Raw genomic sequence first — 18,869 nt, 5'->3', positions numbered from 1 at the left:
AGTGGATTCTTGTCGTGTTAATTCAACACGAAAAGATCCGAGGAAAGGGAACACTGAAAGCTGGGGCTCTTGTTTTTAGAGCTCGAGTAACTATGGCAGCTAGGGTGAACGGGATTTTGGTACTTTTGACGGATGCCATCTCCCCGCCCTCGAGCTTCGCCCATTCTCTTCGCTTCTGGCTATCAGAGTTGAAGCTTATCCGACAACCTAATGCATTTACGCCTCCCGTGAAACCTAGTTGGGTCGCGTGCATGCCTCTTATCCTTACTTTGGGGGGTGAGATCCTGTTGGGTATTGCTAGCATTATTTTTAATCACTAGCGTATGAATGAATCATTGTATATTATTTACATTTCTGGATTCTTGTCATCGTACATAGTAAACGCAGCTGGTATACAACATTTTAACTTGGCCGCTATTCGAACTTTCATTCCTACTAACATGTGCACTGGCAACCCCCACCAGTCCATGGGTGTGATAAGGATTATCCACACGGTGGACGGGATATAGTGTGGTCCTTGCTTCTCGCATGGGCCAATAGCCGAGCTCTGTCGGTCGCACGGGACCAGCTGCTAGCTTGCATCAGTCCCTATTTTAGGGCTAGGTATGAAGCTGTATCCGCGCTGATCCGTAATACCAAAGGTGACTGGAATTTCATGTATGGAGCTTGTTCACATGATTTGAGTATTTCAGTATTATAAGCAATAACCGGCCCAATACTTGTCATCGAAAGGAATATAATGAGTTCATATAAGGGTTTATCGTAACGAAATGTACAAAAATGCTGGCTCATAAGCAAAAACCCCATCCGTCTAGAAGAAAAATCCCAGATGTCTAAAAAGAGGTATATGTGTGTATCAAAACGTGAGCCAAATCAAACAAGTATTCAGAACAGTCATAAAGAACACCCCATTCGATCTATTCTTCGTCGAAGATTTGTACACGATCCGCATACTCGCGGATTCTGGAGACGAAAGTCTCTTCGATTAAATCGCCTTTGCCGCCAGCGACACGGAGAAGAAGGTCATTGAGTGAGGCACGGCCTAGGATATCCACGTGGTCACCTATATGAAGTTAGTCGCCTGCCATATATCGTGGGAAAGAGCAGATAAGGGAGCAAAGAAGAGCATACCAGTGTTTGGACCACCGCGGGGCGAGAAGCGATCAGGCTCGTGAGGCATCTCAAAGACCTTGATCTTTGTGCCAGCTGGGTTATAACGCTTCATGCGCCAACCTTTGGCGCACATGTAGCCTGTGCTAAGCAGGTTTACGGTGCCATCGCCCTCGCCCATTAAAACGCCGTGGTCGACGCCCTCGTTATTTGTAATGGTGGTGTCCATGCTGATCTTGAGGTTGACCAGTGGGTCGGGCTCTTCCTGATAGAAGTAGCTGCGCTCTGTGGGTTTGCCTACGCCATAGAAGCAATATATCTTCATGTCTGGGGCGAGGGGTAGACGCGACTCTAGAGGGTTGAGCCAGGTGCGCGGGTCTTTCTCGTTGGCTTCGACCTCACGTTTCGTGTGGGCGACACCATGAGAGTAGCTATTCAGGACTTGATTCCGGTACCAATCCTCGCTCTCGTCCATGAGGTACTGAAGACTCTCTGGCGTAGTGAGATTACGTCGGGTCAAGGACGAGTTGGTCTCGTGGAAACGAAGCAGGTTGCCAAAAGTCAGGGGCTGACCTGGTTGGTCATCCGGTGCCCAGGTCGAGTTTCCCCATATGGCCTCGCCGCCTTTTGGTAGCATGCTGGAGATACCAGGCATCGCGCGGAAGATCTCCGCGCGTTCCTCTTTCGATAGGAACTTCTCCAGTCCATACACAGCAAAGGCGTTCAGCTGCGCTGTATCCCGCATTTCCCCGGACAGAACGGCAGTCAATCCCTTGACGGCGCCTAGCATGCAACCGCTAATGTTGACCCACGAGTCGATATGTTTGTTAACCCAGTCTTTACCGCCCTTTCCGTGTTCCTCACTCTCTACCCACTTGAAGAAATACAATACCACCTGAGATCCCATGCTGTGCGATGCCAATGTGATCTTCTCGCCCTGTACCTGCACCGCAGTCTCGATGTAGGACTTGAGTCGAGTGAAATATTTATCACGAGCTTCGAGGTTAAGATATGAGAGTCGCCAGTCGTACGCAGCCGTAAACGCATTGGTCGGATCATAACCAATGGTAGCCAGGTTCTCGAGGATTTTATTCCATATCCAATACCCTGTGATAAAGAAATCCGTGGCATCGAATCCTTGTGCCGCACGGAGCTTAATTCCAGGCGGGTCAAGGCCTGTTTCCCGATCGAGCATGACATGGTTCTTCCACTCAGCTTTATCCATGACCAAAGCTCTCATCATGCTCCAGCTGCCCCATAATCGTCGGCGGAAGTATTGTCGCGAAGTTTCCCCCGTGCCCCAGCTCTCTAAGCCAGTCGAGATAACTCCGGGGATCATCACAACGGGGTGTTTGGCCTCTACGCCCATGGCGCGAAGATGTAGCCCAACAGCAAAGGAATCATAGCTGACGGTATCGCGTTCATGTTGCTATATCCCAGTTGGAAGTCAGTCGAATGGTACCCAGCTGTAGAGATAAGAGCACTCCCTTGGAAATCACGTACCGAGAATTCTTTCACATCACTTAGAATTCCCTGTGGAATGGCCTCAATCCATGAGTCGAGATTCAAGTCCATGAGCGAATCCAGGCGTATGACCTCCTGCTGGTTCGCGAAGAACAAGGCGACGAAAATGCCGAAGATCCCGCCCAGCATGAAGATGAACCCATTGCGACGTTTACTCCGGGGCTTGACAACAAGCTGTGTGAATTTTGTATCAACAAACTCTGCATGAAGCTGTTCTTTCTCGGGCTTTGTACCGCTAACTGTGTTAGAGGGCCGGACCTCGTCCTTGCCCGTGCGGCGGCGGAGCATGGCGACCAACCGCGAGGGAGGCAGAAGAAGGAGAGGACCTGATCGGTTTGCCTGGAAGATTAATGTTAAGAATGAAACCAACAAATTGGAAGAAAAAGTAAGAAACAAGAACAGGAAGGGGATAAAACACATGGAAGTGCATAAAGTCCGCGAACGGGCGGATCGGCATCACATGGCAGAGTTCACTTTCCTCCCCGACCCATCCCACCCCTCTCCGCCAACTCCAACCATCGGCCCACTTCGATGACCTCGCTGTGATGAGCAATGCTCCTGATCTTCGTTACGTGCGATATGAAAACTCGCGCGAAAATGAGTATGTCGCCGCAATGCGCCAGCTGATCTCCAAAGATCTTTCCGAACCTTACAGTATCTACGTCTACCGCTACTTCCTATACCAATGGGGTGACCTGTGTTTCCTCGCGATGGACGATAAGGATGAGATGGTCGGGGTCGTGGTATCGAAGCTAGAGCCACACCGCGACGGCCCGCTGAGAGGGTATATCGCCATGCTGGCCGTGCGCGAAGAGTACCGTGGCCGGGGAATTGCAACCAAGCTAGTGCGCATGGCTATCGATGCTATGATCGAGCGAGATGCAGATGAGGTATGTTTATACGGCGGGGATGGCGGTTGGTCCCCAAATGGGGTGGTCTTGAGGGTATGGTGGCTGACTTGTACGTGTTTGGGCAGATCGTCCTCGAAACCGAAATCACCAATACCGGCGCAATGAAACTGTACGAGCGGCTAGGCTTCCTTCGTAGCAAGCAGCTCCACCGGTATTATTTGAATGGCAACTCGGCCTACCGGCTTGTGCTCTATCTCAAAGAAGGTGTGGGCTCGATTCGGACGGCACTTGTTGATCCCTATGGTCTTCCGCCATCAGTACCCGGTCTACCTGACGCCTGTGGGGAACATTCTCATGCGAATATGGGGTCATTGATTTGATCTTTTTGTTTGTTAGCAGCGCTATGAAGTTTCCTCGTTGCTCTGTCAAGCTGTGGTGGCATGACATGTCATGATAATGTATGAGAAATGACCAGAATAGATATTCCTCACATGAGCTAGCGTCCTTAAGGAACGTACACTGTATAGAAAGATAAATTGCCCAAGGAGTGTGTCAAATAGATCTGCCCTAGTTTGCTGGTAGGTCGTAGATGGGATATAAGGGATGCAATGCCTACTTCTCTATATCCTATCTCTAGTCAAAATTATACATAGAAAATTCACTTGCACGGACTATGCTTTTTTTGTACTTGGAATCCACCTTAAAAGAACATCTAAAAAGACATGAGAAGGCCGCATAAGCGGCCGACTATTCTTGTTATGTGTTACATGCAGACACGCTGACCTACGTCGTAGGGCAGAAGTTCTCATCAGATTTGAGAATCCAACCTAATCTCTTCAAGCATATCAAAGGATACAACCTTGTGATTATAAAATAAACCTAGAAATCCAGGTGTTGTGGACTGGTGCCTTGGGATATCCTATAGTTCCAACGTTGGTAAGAGAGCTTCTCTCTTCTTTCCTTCTCTCATCCTATCTCCTCGTTTATCATCCTAATACAATATATTGTCCAGGTGATCTGCTTGATTTCTTCTTCTGTGAAGAAGAACTTCTCAAAATATCGGTTGGCGACCTGGACTTACGCCCCTTAAGATAATTTAAGCGGCCTCCAAAACCTAGTGAGTACATATTTGTTCGATTTTCGGTGCCGATTACCATGAGCTAATTATCTTCAGTCATATCTCAGGATTTCACGACGATATTGCCTTCGACTTCTCGAAGCCATTCAAGGATCTCTGAAATCTTTCAAGGTCGCCTTAAATACAGAAATGTTCCAACTTGTGGAGTGCTTGGATAGGCGCATGTGATACTGGGGGAGGTGTGATGCCAGCTTTAGGGTAGGTTTCACAGGCAGAATATTCAATCATAATAAATTGAGCGTATCATCCACCATGAGTAGAAGCCATTAGAATAATAAATAATAAATTGGGAGGAAGAAAGGCCTTGAGGTGAGAGCCCATGTGGACTCTACGTATGCACACCGCTGTAATGATCGAACGGAGTGGCCCGGGCTAAAATCAAAGTGCCTTTTCGAAATAGAAATAACAAAGCCAAGATCACATTTCCCTTTGCATGCAGTTCGGATCTACACATGTTTCATCTCGGTATCCCGGTGGAGTTACGGAGATTGGAAGCTTGGAGCTGATGAAATTGTGGATCCCGTGTCTTTCTTATATATAGTTTATGCCGAGGTCCCCCGTGTAGATTTCAGATTTCAAAATATCTCATTCCCCATGGATCCAACAGCAGCCAGACACATCCAATGCCCATCTGGGATAGCAAAGCAAAATAAACAAGGTCGTCGACCCGGAAAGATAGCCTGCGCAGCATGCCACGCCCGCAAAAAGCGATGTGATATCTCCCCGCCATATCACCAGTGCACGCACTGTCGCAAAGAAGATCAATGCTGCGTCCCGCGAGATCCAATTGACAGGTATGCAAAACGAAGAAAATAAAGATACTAGCAAGACTTACAAACCCCTTGGAAGACCTACCCGGCGACGAATGTCCAATCGCAACCACAACAGCCAGCAAGCTAGTGATAACCACGAAAACCAATTCCACGTCAATGGCTTTCTGCCAAGGGGTATCGATCACGAAATACCTCGCTGGAGTGCCGTGTATTCATCTTATTCGGAGATGCGTCGGCTACTGCCTTCTCTCACTTCCACTTTCCCGTCCCCTTCGCCCGAGATGGAAGAGGACATTGCACACAGGCAAACTACAAAAGAGAGAAAGCGGAATGTGTCTTCGTCAGGGGTGGGATCTTCAAGGCGCTTCCAGTCTGGTGTTCTATATAGGGATTATGCGGAGTCGACTTCTTCTATAAAGGGGATCAGCATACGTGCTTCTCGGTCTCTATCTCCGTCTCCGGCGCCTGTAGGTGAAAGGGTTGGGTTGGAAAAGGCGTTAGCCTGCGAAGCTGAGATGCATGGGGATCTTACTTCAATGAGGGAAGTGAGAGTTCCAAATGGCGGGGGCCCTGGTTCTACCTACGATGTTTTCATGAATGATCTCGATGCATTGCTTAGATTTTGATGGTGCTTAGATTGAAAGAGGAAATGTATTCGCTCACGATTAGATGAATGTATATATATTTAGAAGCTATTATTCTGGACATTGCAGTTCTATGATTCTATATTTTCAGATAATGTACAAGTATAAGATACAAAGGAGACGGGCAAGTAGGCAGAGTAGAGTACATAAAACAAACACCAGCCAAAACAAGCCCGCCAGATGGGATATTCATGCAACACGCTAGCGTCAAAAAGGTAGAAGAATCGAAGAATGCGCGAATGATGCAAAAGGGAGGAGGATTGGGAGATTATTGGTTTTTGTCTTTCTCTTGCTCTCGGTCTTTGTCTTTGCGGACGATGGGAACTTGGATGGCGTTCTGCATCTTCCAAGTCAGAGGCCGCGGTACACCACGCCATTCTTTATCCAAGATAGACGCTGCATCCAGCATAATCGGGGAAGGATGCTGGGGGACATAGCGGGTTGCACCAAGGATGAGGTCCCGCTTAATGAGGGCATTGGCAAGGCGGATTTGGAGATCACGCTTTTCACCCCTTGGCTTCCATCCGATGAGGTAGAGAATAGGATTGTGTCGGAACTCGGAGGGGATATCGTCCAGAATGGAGTCTGGAAGCCTGTAGCTTTCATGGTGTATGTCGATACCGATAATGACCTTGCCAGCATCGGAACCCCACAAGTCTTTGTTGAGTCTCGTGGGTTTACCAAAAGACGCGTTGCGACATAAGGAAGTCAAGACAGCTTGTTTCATCTTGTAGGTCACGGATCGCTTCATGCAAGCATACCGCCATATGACGAGGCAGATGTTGTACTGGCGGTGCCTGAATGCGGCCAGAAACAAATCCTCCCAATTTTGCGAGGTTACCTCGAACAAAGGGTGCTCGAAAAACCGGAGGGTATACTGCAAAGCGACGTGGATGTTCGCGCCCAGCGCTTGCACAATGTGGCTGAGCGGATAACTGTCAACGGTGAGGTTGTTGTCGATGCAGATTTCCATGAGGCGGTCTATGGAATCGAAATCCTTTAATCGAGCGAGCACACTAAACATCTGGCCAACCACCGAAGGACTGAACCAATTGGCGCCCCATGTATTGGTCATGAGGCCAATGAAGGAGCCTATATCTTTTCCACTGTCCAAATGCACTAAAAGCGAATCTTGGATTGTCTCCTGAAGTGCGCTGTGGATGGTAGAAAGGTTGGACATGTGACCACGCTGGACCATATACTCAATGAGTTGGGCTTTTTCGCTAGGATCAACCAGGGCACTGAGCAAAGCGAGCCATGTTTCTGGGTTTGGACGCATGTGTAATCGAGGCATCGTCCGCAGGAAATGGCGGAAGACAGCCACATCTTGACGCCGCGCAGCAGCCCGCAGGAGGATGTTATATGTATCAGTGGTAGCTACATGCTCTGTGCATGAACACAAGGCCCGGGCAGTTTCAAGGAACTCATGTCGACAAAGGAATTCCAGTGCACTATTCAAGGCCGCAGTCGAGATGTAATTGGAGTATGTTTCTTCCATGAATAACGCCTTCAGATGTAGTTTAATCCGGACCACGTGCGGAAGCTTTGATAGAGACATGGCCTTCTCATCGAGCGTCGGGTGCCTCGCAGATGTGACATCCTCGACGTGCTCGTTGAACTCCTTCACGGTGGCGATAACTGGACGAGGTAGCAGGATCTCGTCTAAATTCGAGCTGCTATCCGACGATTCACCGAAATGCCAATTTCCACGAATCAACGGTACAGGCAATTTCGAACGCTGCATCGCGCCCCGAGAAATGCACATCGGAACCGGTGGTTTGTGGATATCAACAAGGGGATCTCCCATAGCCTGTAGGCTCTGTGCGCGGGTAAAATGCCCTTCCACCAGCGCCATAATATGGTCCGTGGCACTCAAAATGACTCGACGGAGTAATCCCTTGCTCTGACTTGCAGGTAGGATGTGCACACGACATCCATTATGGAGCGGGATGTACCAAATATTATCTTTCAAGGTATAACGAGTGACACCAGAGAACAGGGCGAGGGTCTCTTCTGGTACAAGTATCTCCTTCTTGTTCAGACTCTTCTTGGGATTTTTCCGGACATCACGTTGCACTTGGTCCAGAATCTCCCTGGTATCAAACCATGCATTGTCGAAGAGCTTTGCTGAACGAGCTTGATATTTTTTCTTCATATATTCGCGAAACCGCAACTTCTTCCGATCTCGAATCGATGTATTTCGTAAAAAGAGTTGTCGCTGGGTAGGAGACGAAAGTTTGGCGTTCAAGGGTTTGTTGTGCAGTCGACCTTTCTGGATTCTCTTCGCTCTCGTCAATGCGAAGCCACGTAGTGGTTGTTGAGAAGTGGCGTGCTCGGCATTTGCGAGGGAATTGACAGATTGGTTCTGACCTGTGGAGAACCTACCTCCGCCGCTTTCATTCAAACTATCGGCACCAGTTTCCTCGCCTTCTCCTAGTCTGTGATGTTTGCCAATCACCGCAGGGGATGATTGCGGATTTGGATCGTTGGGAGACCGGGAGGAAGACTTAGAGGAAATCCATTGGCGCGAGTGTCGAGGAAGCGAAGGAGAGGGGCGGACTGCTGCGCGAAATTGGGCACCGGAAGTATGGTATATTCTCGCTGGAGCATCAATCGGTTTCAGGGAAGATATCCGTCGACGTTGCAAAGCAGGCGCAGCCCAGCGGGGATAGAGAAACAGAAGAGGCTCATCGGGGCCAGTCGCGACAGTGTCCAAGACGGCAGACAGAGGCCTCCTTAGACACGGGCAGCCACGCAAGAGCATAAGGAACGATGCTCTAATGGCACCGGAGACATGAATGGAAAGGACACAATAATTGGGCGCGTTGCTGTTTGATGTGTTTTTCGATGGACCTTTTTGCCCCGAAAATTGCTGGCCGCCGAACGGGTAGGCGGTGGCCGGAGCTTGACTTTGCCGGGTGAGCTGCTATACTTCGCCAGTTCTCTATATTCTCCCCAATACTAATATCTATTTCGCCTATACGGAGTGGGTCTAATACATTAATAAATGTGACCTTCATGGTCAATCTCAGCAGCCTTGGGAATGCCCCTGAAAACCCGCCTCATCGACCTCGCACGCTCCTCCAAGACCGGCCGCTTAGCCATTAATGTATCCTGCTTGGCTACTGGAGTCAAATCTAATAATTCCGTTCCTGACTCTCCATAGTCATCTTTAAAGACATCCGGTCCAGTAATATGATGCTTGCATGATTCCGCGGCACGGGCGAGATTGTCCTTCTTGCGTTGGACTGTATCGGCGTCTTTATCGGAATCGGTGGGAGTTTTGGACAGCTCACGAATGACACCAGAAAGATATGTTACGAATTGCCAGCGGGAGATCTGGAATAAGAACATGGGCATTATGTCTGGTATCTGGTATCCGCCGAAGTAGAGTTAGCCCGGTCTCAACATACAGATTAGGGAAACTCATCCAGCTCACCTTGTCGTTCAGATAATAGAGCTCTTCACCCCCTTGCTCAATAAATTTCTTCAGGGCATCGATCTTCTCTCGATCAATGGAAGCTAATTTCAAAGCATGCATCAAGCTGGGTATATCCCCAATTTCATCGTTATGTGGTTCCTCATCGACCGTCATGCTCGCATGATTCAAGAATCCAGATTCCACCCGGGACAATCCCGCAATGCTCTGCTCCCGACCTCTGGCCTTGGACGAATGAATGGTAAAATAGTCTTCAGTAAGCATATGGGATTTCTCAAAGTCCGACCGACCAAGGAACCGCCGCGCAAGGGCCTTAGTCCGTAGTCTCACCCACCGTCTCCTCCGAACAAATGAATGAAACCACGGCTGCGTGCCATGCCACGAAGACGAGGAAAACGAAAAAGAGTACTGCCACCCTTGCTCATCGGTATCACCAGACATGTCAACATACCATGTCTTCCAAGTCCATTCCCAGCTCGGATCAGGCAGCTGGGCATTCGTGATATCAACAGGACTGGCTCTGCGGTCCTGTGTCATCCAGGGGCTGGGGTCGAAGTTCAAAAGCGAGCTGTGCGAGTAACGCGGGACACCAAAAACGAACCAGCCCCGCTGGTTCTCGTATAGAACATCCATTTCCGAGCGCGGTCTGGAGTCCTCACGGCCGTTGGTTTGTTCTCCTGTTCCGTTCACCTGGCCGCTGCTGCTCCCATTATTCGTCGAGACTCGCGACGGCGCAAATTCGGCTGTTTCGACATCTCTACCCCCGCTGCCTTCTCCAGCGGAGCTCGCTGAGATCGAGCCTCCGCGCACTTGGGACGATTCTCGGCTGACCGAGTCGTTTGTGTCGGAGGCGATACCAAGTCTATCGGGTTGCCATTTTGCGTATTTCCGCTTTGTGAGCTGGCTTTGGACGGATGCACGGCTCAGGTGCTTCGTCAGCGTTCCTTGCTGATTGAGGGTGGATGTGCGCCGTGTAGCTCCTTCGCCGGTGGGTTGCTGTGGGACGGTATTATCCACAAGGGAAATGGAAGGCGAGTTCTCCATGGTATGTGTGGGTATATAAAGGGAGATTCTAGATAGTGTTGATGCATTCCAATGGCTCCTTGAGCCTCGTAGAATAGAGTATCACTTGAGTATGCTGCACTCGCATTATCTCAAAGGGGTTGCATCACAGTGGAAGGAGGGACAGAGTGATATAAGATGGAAGCGTAGAGCTGTAGAGTATCTTAACAAAAGAAATAAACATAAGAGAACAGGGAAGAATAGAGAGCGTAAAGAAAATAGAAAAAAATAAACCTTCGAAAAGCAAGTCGATGCAACATCGATGACATCGTTTGCGGGGATCAACGCCAAGCCCATTTCTCCTGCAAGTCGCGGGAACAGAAAAAACATCAACAACCACAATAGCCCACCATGGCAGCACCACACTATCGAAAAGTCGAGCTCCAATCCCCAGCAGACTTCACCTACCTCTACGCCAACACAGTCGCGCTATCGCGCCGAAAACTCGACCTCTACTTCCCCCCTTCCGCAACGGACAATGACACCCCCGATCCGATGCGCGAACGCGTCCGGGAGCTAATCGACGAGGTAAGACCCGAACAACATGCACATATATATCTACGTGCCTCCAGACTCTAACCTCAAATAGTACATAAACCAAACCTTCAAATCAGCCTCAACCTCAATTAGCATCAACGGCATAGACTCCACCTCACCACAATTTCCGTTCCCGGCAGCATTCACCGCGCCAACAGAACAAGTCGAGTACGAGGCATACGATACAGATCTTGCGTCGCGTGTAACGTCGCTGTACGCGCAGCTGGAATCGCTCAATACGACTGTTGCACAGCAGAGACGGGATGCGCCGAGGCGTGCGGCGAAAGAATATGCCGCGCAGTTGAAGAAGATGATTGAAGAGGAGGAAGAGGAAGATGAGAATGAAGATGAGATTGGAAACGGAAGGAAAGACGCCGATAATGATACGGAAATGGGCGAATCGGCAAATGTGCAGCCCCAATCGAATAATGAAAACGAGAATACAACACCTGGTCAACAGGCGGATGGTATGAATGTTGATTCTACTCTGAATGGCACTGGATCGGCGCGTTCGCTGCACCCCAGTGGAAAACTCGACCCGGCGTGGACGTTGCAGGCTGGGCTCGGGACGGAGGAGGAGCAGGAGCGGTGGAAGAGTGGAGATATTGCTAGTGTTTATGAGGATGCTTTGCGGATGCTGCTGCGGTTGCAGGGCGAGGGCAATGCTAATACAGAGGGCGGTGCGGAGGGTAATGCGTTGGCAACGACAGTGGGCAAGGCCGAGAGGGCTGGGCGTGCTGCTGAAGTGGTGGAGAATATGAATAAGTGAGAGCTTTGAGGACTTTGGTGAGATTAGCGTTATCTTGTCTATTGTGTGTGTGTGTGTGTTTTCTTTAAATGTTTGGGTGCTATTGCAATGCTGGGGGCGTTTCGGGGCCCTGGGCTTGCCCGAGGGATCATGATACCATGTCTTGTTCATTGTTGATGGCTCTGTTGAGTCAAATTCTTTTTCATCTTTCATTTCTCTAGACTGAAATATGTCTGCTATCTCCATAGCAAAGGCAAATATTGTTACCTTTGTACTCTTGCTCCTTTTCCTACTGCTACTCACATCGCACAATGTAAGCAACATGGACCCAACTTGTGTCCTAGACATGACAGCTACTATTTCAATATGTACTACCAACAAAGAAACAACCAAGATGAACACCATCTTCACACCAACTCGCTTTTAAATTTCATCAGGTCCTGTCGCCTCTATATTGAGAGCAGTGCCAGCACACGCTGCTTATCTTGATAGGCAAAAGTAAAAACAGAAGTAAGCTCTCCATGATATCTAGATCGGAACAAAAAGAAGCAAAAACGCAAACAGCGAATGTAGAGAAAGGAGTCCACAGGCTGCGGATGGATCGGCGAAGAGGTGTTGAAACTACCAGAGAGAGATTCCGGTTCTGGGGGCGATTGGGGTGATGTTAGGGGTTATCAGAACCCCCAGGTAATATTTTCTGAGGTTTTTGGGTTGATCGGGGTTGAAAAGAGTCCTCCAACATTCCTATCTGGGTGTCTGTTTTCAGTCGCCATGTAAAAGGATATCGTCGATCGGCTTGTTGGAGCTCCACGAAGAAGACAAGGAAAAAAGTCCTCAAGCCTAAGCGCTAGTCTGAGCACCCTCCTGGCCCTCAACATCCTTCTTCTCATATCCAGGGTCCTCGTTCTGGACAACAGGCTCAGCAGCCTCCTTAGGGGCCTCCCCCTTGGGGGTAGCCCACTTAGGAGGACGAGCCCACTCAGCCTCCTTCCAGGGACCGAAATCGGAGAGCTCACAGCCACCGGCGCACTTGCAAGAGCCGCCGAACTCAACGGGCAAGTTCTCAGCAGGGACCTGAGCCAGAAGCTCCTTCTGGTATCCGCTGCCGAGGACGTGGATCTTGCTGACGGTGACGGGGTCAAGGAAGCCCTTGATGGCACCGAAGACGGTGCTGAAGCCCCATGGCGCGTTGATCAGGTAAAGCTTGCCCAGGCGCTCGGGGTAGTGGTTCTGCGAGATGTCGGAGGCCTGCTTGACGTACCCGTAGACGGATGGCACACTGGTGATGCCCACACCCTTCAGGTCCATGACGGTGCAGCAGGTCTCGAGGAGCTTGCCAGCCTTGCGCGAGCAAGCGGGCAGACGCGGGTCAGCTAGCTTCTCGTACTCGGACACTAGGTTCTGCAGCATGCGGTCGGCGGTGGTGATCTTGTACATCTGGTTCAGATCGATCTTGCCCAGCTTCTCGATGTAGACGGGGCGGCCATCCTGTTTGTTGCGGATTATGTCAGTACTGCATCTGGAGAGAGGCGTGTAAAATTCACGGAAAACAAACCTTGTCGGTCTTGTGGTAGTACTGAGGGTAGAACTTGAAGACCTCCTCCTTCTCGGGGTAGTCGAAGTTGCGAGCTAGATCATCAGTGCCGAACTCCTTGCGCCACTTCTCGCTTGCAGTGAACCTGGGATATCAAATTAGACCATTAGGCTTCGATACAAGCTGAAAGCAAAAAGCCCGGAATAGAAAGCTTTCTGCCAACTCCCTCCCAAAAAAATATTCATGCTCTCCGGCGGGAATCGAGGAACGTACATAGCCTTGGCAGCCTCGATATCAAACTTGCGGGCGCGCAGGAACCGCAGGAGGGTCAGCGTATCCAAACGCTCAGTATATCCGAGCTTTTCGAGCTCAGCGCGGAGCTGGTACACCTTTGCATCCTGCTCGGGGGAGGTGTGGCCGGGGTGGCCAGGCTGCGCTTCCGGAGCGGTGGTGGGGAAGTCGTACTGGTCGTACTTGGGGTCGGTAGGCAACTGGGATTCTGTGGCCGCCATTGTGATGGATGGGAGGTATATGGTCGAGGGGGAAGAGGAGAGTTGTTGTTCTGGAAAAAGGGCGGGAAGCGTAGGAGGGGGACTGGCGTAAGTGGCCACTTTAAGATAAAAAAAAAGGACCGAGTGATCTTTGGGGATCGTCCAAATGTTATTTTTATTTTGAACAATAACAGTAATAACATTATGTCAAATCAGTTTTTAACGATTTACAGGGGCTAGGCTACCGTCAATTTGCAAGTTGATGAGCCATTGAGTTGTCATTTGGATCCAAAGGGATCAACTATCTTGTATGTAGCAAATAGAGGATGTGTATAGCACTTCTTGTCTGGGTTTCCGACTCCAAATCTGTACTATTCTTTCTATTCGTTTCAAATCTCCTCCTAGATGTCCCTACACCTCTAGATAGACGAAGATTTCACTCGAGAGAAAAAGGGGCAAGCGAGGGGCAAACGTGGCGGTGTCGTGGTGTCAGTGACGAATCCACTCTGCATGTCAGTGGACACTAGCATTTGACATATTTGACCTACGAGAGAAGACAACAGATATATCAGAGTAACTCATAGGTCCCGAAATGAATTTTAATATGCCTAAGCACTCTGTAAAGAAACAAACCATTCACAACATAACGTACGGGTATTCAATTCAAAACAGTTCAACGTTCAGCACACATCGCAAACAGGCATTATTATACACAGCGCATGAAGACCGGGGAGGCCTGGGCGGTGATGGAAACACAAAGCAGAAAGACATGCCGGGGGATTATAGGACTCGGAGGCCCAATGAAACCGGGGGGAAAAAACAATTGATAACAACTATGCGCTGGGTATAGACATTGAAAGGATGGGGAGAGACATTGGAAAAGGCAAGGCATAATAGGAAAGGTGGCGGAAAGGACACGAAAAAGATATACCAAAAATCACAGGATCATCGACATCCCCCGTACCAGCGGGGAAAGTGTCTTGATCATTCTCCATTAAGAGTATGTTCGTGTGTCAGCAACATTCACAACGGGCATTCGCCCGAACTGCGTAGATGGGTGAAGCAGTCGTTGCATAGAGCAGTCATTCAATCCATTCTGTGGGATGGAAAGGCATGACATATATTGGAGTCCATCATCGCAAGATTAAGTGCCTGGGGGGCACTGTCGATCGTCGGGTAAAAAAAAAAAAAGAGGACCTGACCGGGCAGAGCATATGGAGGGGCTATTCGACCTCTGCTCGATCTCATCATTCATCAAAGGGTGGCAGGCTTGAGGAAGCCTGGGGTATATAGAGCCTTTACCACCCCTTCTTTCGTGCAAATCGTTTGTTTAGGAGGGTAAGCACCTTGGTGACATTGAACTGGACATACTCCAGATCAAGGTCCTCAAGGTTGTCCTTTTGCATCTCCAGGAGATCGTCCAGCTTGAGATCAAGCTCCAGTAATCCACGGGCTCGTCCTTAAGCAATGCGTTAGTAATGATGTACCTTTATTCCCCCGAAGATTAAATCTAAGAACTTACCCTTATAGTGCAGACTGATGACAAAGGTGCCTGGCAAGGGACTCTTGAACATAAAGTAGATGTTCGCCCGTCGGTTTTCTGGCACATTGCTGCGTCGGATGACACCCTCCTTCTCTAGCTGCTGATGGGTGAACTTGTACGGGCCAAGTTCCTGGTTCTTTGGCGTCTTGCCGCCGCGGGTTTTGCCCTCGGACTGGCTACGCACGTTGTGGAGGTAAGACTTGTACGTCTCCAGCTGGCCGACCAAGTAGGCATTGTGGTCGCGGATAGTCGCGAAAACTTCCTCCAGTTTCCGTGTCTCCTCCAGAACCTTTTCCTTGAGGGAGCCCAGGTGCACCAGCTCCTGTTCCACTTCATCACGAAGCAGACTGAACTCGTCGGAGCGGTCAATCACGCCCATGTCTTGCAGTTGGCTGAGGAGTTCCATGGTTCGGATGCCCTTGCGCACCATCACGGCATCATTTTTCAAGGTTGCTGCAGCCTCGGCAATGCGGTCGAGGCGTAGAGGTCGGCGCGCAACTGAGGTGTTCTGAGGCAGGGATCGCAGGATCTGGACGAAGGTTGACTTGGCCTCCATGAAGAACACTTCTTCCTGGGTAATATCGAGAGCGGCTGTCAAATCATCGAGAGCAGTCTCCCATTTACTGAACAGAGGCACGGTGATGGTTCGGTTCTCCTTGCGGGGAACCTGAGGGGGGGCACCACCCAATTCTTGGAGCAGGACAGACAGATGCGAGTATTGATCTTGGGCAAGCGCTGAGCTGTGTTTTTCCAGAAGACCGTGCATGACGTACATTTCATTGAGAGTGATCTGGAGCTCAAGGTCCCGTTTCGACAAGGCCACATAGTTGTCCATTTCAAGACTTTCATAGAAATCCTGGACTTCACACAGATCAAGCAGGAACTTGTTGACGCGTTCTTTGTTCTGCTGAATGAAGGGCTGCAGGCTGGCCATGTAAGGTTCCTTGGCGTAGGAGGGTTTGTTCGCCAGGTTCTGAATCATCTTGGCGATTAGCGTCAGGGTACGGCGAGGCTTATCCGTGGGCGTAGCATCGATCAGCATGTATGAGCGAGGAGTAACGATTGCCGGGTTGATGAAGCGCAGGAAAAAGAAACCACCAATAAGAGTGCAAATGGTTTGGTCCTGGGCATCGGGATACTTTCTGCGCGACAGACTGCGAATCTGCTTACAGATCCATCTAATACCATACGGAGCCTCATCTACCGAGTCAATGATGGTTGTGATGAATCCGTTCGCAATATCCGTCAACATCTTCAAACGTGGGGCAATGATGGCTTGCACCTGCGCATTGTCGGCCGCATCTTCGGCAGTCACAGATCGAGCTAGGTAATCCGGAAGAGAGCCGGTTTCTTCTTCGATCTGCTTAATCATACTTTCGTAAACCTTCAAGGGGTTGATCTCCAGATCCACGTCCCGCAACTCAATCAGAGCGTTGATCTGGTCTGCCAGGACCTGCTTCAAATAACTCTGGCCGGGACCACGGCGTGTATATGTGGTCATCATGCGAGAAACAGGAGTGTTTTGGCGCAACAAGGACGAGTACTCGGGTGTGTTATCGAACTGGTAGGTGAGAACGGACTGGAACATAGTAAGCAGAAGATGCTCTTCACGACTCTCGTATTGGTTTCCGTAGATGGTGAACATGACGGTCTGGAGGAGAGAATCGATCTCGGCCATGGAAACGAGTCGGCAGAGGTGGGCGATGTGGCGGGGTTCTGATTGTAGGAGGAAAAGGAGATTGCCGTACTTCTGGGTTCGTTCATCGTTCGGGAAGAACCCTTCCTGCGGGTCTGCCGTATCGTCGAGATGGCTGGCGACTTCATTTTGCTAGACAGAAAGATAACAGGTTAGCCAATGTGTCGATTTCCGCCCGAAATCGAACCCTTACTTCTTCCAACGCCATTCGATTCTGGATGAGCAATGCGATTCGGGAGTCCAGATATCGCACATCCTTTTCCAACACGAAGTTCTTTTTCGATTGTGATGAAATTCTCGACTTCAAATCCCGTAGGTGCTTTTGTGCTGTCGGGGGATTAGCGCGACCACCAGGGATAAGCCAGTATTGGACGTACCTCGTGCCAAATCATCGGAAATCTCCAAGTCTCGATCCTTCGCGGACATGGACAGGTACAGGGCCGTGACCGACATCCGTTTGGATTGGCGGAGCGACCGAGTATCGTGCGACGACATTGTATTCTGTCGTGCCACGGGCTGAAACGAGGAGGAAGAGGAGGAAGATGCTCGCGACTGTCTGGATGCAGGTTGGAGCATCGTCGCCACGGACATTGTGTGATTTGAGGTGACGGTCGTCAAAAAGTTGGCTATTGCGATGCCAATGGGGGAACTCTCAAGATAGAGAACGGGAGGCCCCTAAGGAAAAAGAGGAGACACCCGTACCGAGGGAGTGAGGAGTGAGTTACCACGGTACTGCGAATTAAAGAAAGAAAAGAATCATCAGAGTCAAGAGAGTCAAGAGAGAGGGAGGGGGGAAGGGTTAAGGGTCAAGTGCGCAAGTAAAGAGGGGAGTTATTTATTTCGTTAGTTTGCTGTTAGGGCGGTTCTGGGGAACAATGATGTGGGTGTGGTGGATTTTTTTATTTTATTTTTCTACTTATTCTTTATCTTTTTTATTATTATCATTATTTATTATTTATTATTTATTATTCTATGTTATATTATATTTTTACTGAACAAGTATAAGTCTAATAGCCTTTTCTCTTATATAAAAAAAGAAAAACAGGAATGATACGTATCTGGTTATGCAAGGGGACAAGTGAACTCTTTTTTTTTTTTACCCCTGGCCCAATGCACTTCGCCACTATTAGGAACACCCTCCTTTCTAGAGATTATGGACCGTACGAAGATCTCGATCAACATCCTTGTCGGATTTGGCCAATGCGTACGGAGTACTCCGTACTCTGCTCCACGTCCTTTAGACTGAGCACTATATTTTATTAAGTACATATAAGAAAACCTCTTGACGTCAGATCTCTCTTTTTTTCTTTCTTAATCGACTATGAGAAAAAGCAAAATGAACAAATACACAAATACACAAATAAAAAACGTATTACAGGGAAGATGACATGGTTTCATGTCTGCAGGGGGGGGGGGGGGGTGGATAGAGCTAATCGGTACCTGCGTCTATAAGAGACTTGGACCCGTTCAGGTTAAGCCCACGAGACCTCCATGTGGATGTCTCGGGAATGTTATGTACTTATATTAAATGCCCGTATATATTGTAAATTGTATCGATCAGAATGGGAATAATATAGATAAATATGGATACAATATTCGCGTTGAACTACTCGGCATAGTAACCTGGTTTCAGGTTGATTCGGACCTAGGAACGGAGGGAAAAGAGTGATTTTCCATCCCAAGTATGGCCTCTCGGGGTTTGGTTTATCAATTAATTACGTGTATTGAATCTTCTAACGTATTTAATATTTAGTTACCTCTATGTCAGTACTTCTGGCC

The 18,869-nt window shown here is 49.2% G+C and overlaps 8 protein-coding genes across 8 annotated transcripts; 3 read left to right on the top strand and 5 right to left on the bottom strand.

Annotated features, from left to right (window-relative positions):
* Window positions 1-917: 917 nt before the first annotated feature.
* On the bottom strand, window positions 918-2,922 carry N7537_001463 (phospholipid:diacylglycerol acyltransferase; the record flags this gene model as incomplete). The annotated part of the gene is made up of 3 exons (XM_056892521.1): window positions 918-1,063; window positions 1,132-2,539; window positions 2,614-2,922. The coding sequence occupies 3 exons, from the start codon at window positions 2,920-2,922 to the stop codon at window positions 918-920; spliced, it is 1,863 nt and encodes a 620-aa protein (XP_056757516.1).
* Window positions 2,923-3,179: 257 nt separating this feature from the next.
* Window positions 3,180-3,865, top strand: N7537_001462 (peptide alpha-N-acetyltransferase MAK3; the record flags this gene model as incomplete). The annotated part of the gene is made up of 2 exons (XM_056892520.1): window positions 3,180-3,524; window positions 3,611-3,865. The coding sequence occupies 2 exons, from the start codon at window positions 3,180-3,182 to the stop codon at window positions 3,863-3,865; spliced, it is 600 nt and encodes a 199-aa protein (XP_056757515.1).
* A 1,352-nt stretch (window positions 3,866-5,217) lies between these two features.
* Window positions 5,218-6,022, top strand: N7537_001461 (Zn(II)2Cys6 transcription factor domain-containing protein; the record flags this gene model as incomplete). The annotated part of the gene is made up of 2 exons (XM_056892519.1): window positions 5,218-5,417; window positions 5,449-6,022. 2 exons carry the CDS (start codon window positions 5,218-5,220, stop codon window positions 6,020-6,022), a joined length of 774 nt encoding a protein of 257 aa, XP_056757514.1.
* A 286-nt stretch (window positions 6,023-6,308) lies between these two features.
* Window positions 6,309-8,804, bottom strand: N7537_001460 (uncharacterized protein; the record flags this gene model as incomplete). Its single annotated transcript, XM_056892518.1, has 1 exon — window positions 6,309-8,804. The coding sequence occupies one exon, from the start codon at window positions 8,802-8,804 to the stop codon at window positions 6,309-6,311; it is 2,496 nt and encodes an 831-aa protein (XP_056757513.1).
* Window positions 8,805-9,040: 236 nt separating this feature from the next.
* Window positions 9,041-10,523, bottom strand: N7537_001459 (uncharacterized protein; the record flags this gene model as incomplete). The annotated part of the gene is made up of 2 exons (XM_056892517.1): window positions 9,041-9,379; window positions 9,480-10,523. 2 exons carry the CDS (start codon window positions 10,521-10,523, stop codon window positions 9,041-9,043), a joined length of 1,383 nt encoding a protein of 460 aa, XP_056757512.1.
* Window positions 10,524-10,892: 369 nt separating this feature from the next.
* On the top strand, window positions 10,893-11,847 carry N7537_001458 (uncharacterized protein; the record flags this gene model as incomplete). Its single annotated transcript, XM_056892516.1, has 2 exons — window positions 10,893-11,069; window positions 11,131-11,847. The coding sequence occupies 2 exons, from the start codon at window positions 10,893-10,895 to the stop codon at window positions 11,845-11,847; spliced, it is 894 nt and encodes a 297-aa protein (XP_056757511.1).
* An 819-nt stretch (window positions 11,848-12,666) lies between these two features.
* N7537_001457 (SEC14 family lipid-binding protein) lies at window positions 12,667-13,872 on the bottom strand (the record flags this gene model as incomplete). The annotated part of the gene is made up of 3 exons (XM_056892515.1): window positions 12,667-13,314; window positions 13,382-13,505; window positions 13,634-13,872. The coding sequence occupies 3 exons, from the start codon at window positions 13,870-13,872 to the stop codon at window positions 12,667-12,669; spliced, it is 1,011 nt and encodes a 336-aa protein (XP_056757510.1).
* A 1,273-nt stretch (window positions 13,873-15,145) lies between these two features.
* On the bottom strand, window positions 15,146-17,681 carry N7537_001456 (Ras GTPase activating protein IRA2; the record flags this gene model as incomplete). The annotated part of the gene is made up of 4 exons (XM_056892514.1): window positions 15,146-15,310; window positions 15,374-17,222; window positions 17,284-17,417; window positions 17,468-17,681. The coding sequence occupies 4 exons, from the start codon at window positions 17,679-17,681 to the stop codon at window positions 15,150-15,152; spliced, it is 2,358 nt and encodes a 785-aa protein (XP_056757509.1). The 3' UTR covers window positions 15,146-15,149.
* Window positions 17,682-18,869: the final 1,188 nt, after the last annotated feature.

The sequence above is a fragment of the Penicillium hordei genome (assembly GCF_028827395.1).
Source record: "Penicillium hordei strain IBT 12815 chromosome Unknown utg000001l_segment0_segment0, whole genome shotgun sequence".
Classification (NCBI taxonomy): Eukaryota; Fungi; Ascomycota; class Eurotiomycetes; order Eurotiales; family Aspergillaceae; genus Penicillium; species Penicillium hordei.
This window is presented reverse-complemented; position numbering and strand designations above follow the sequence as displayed.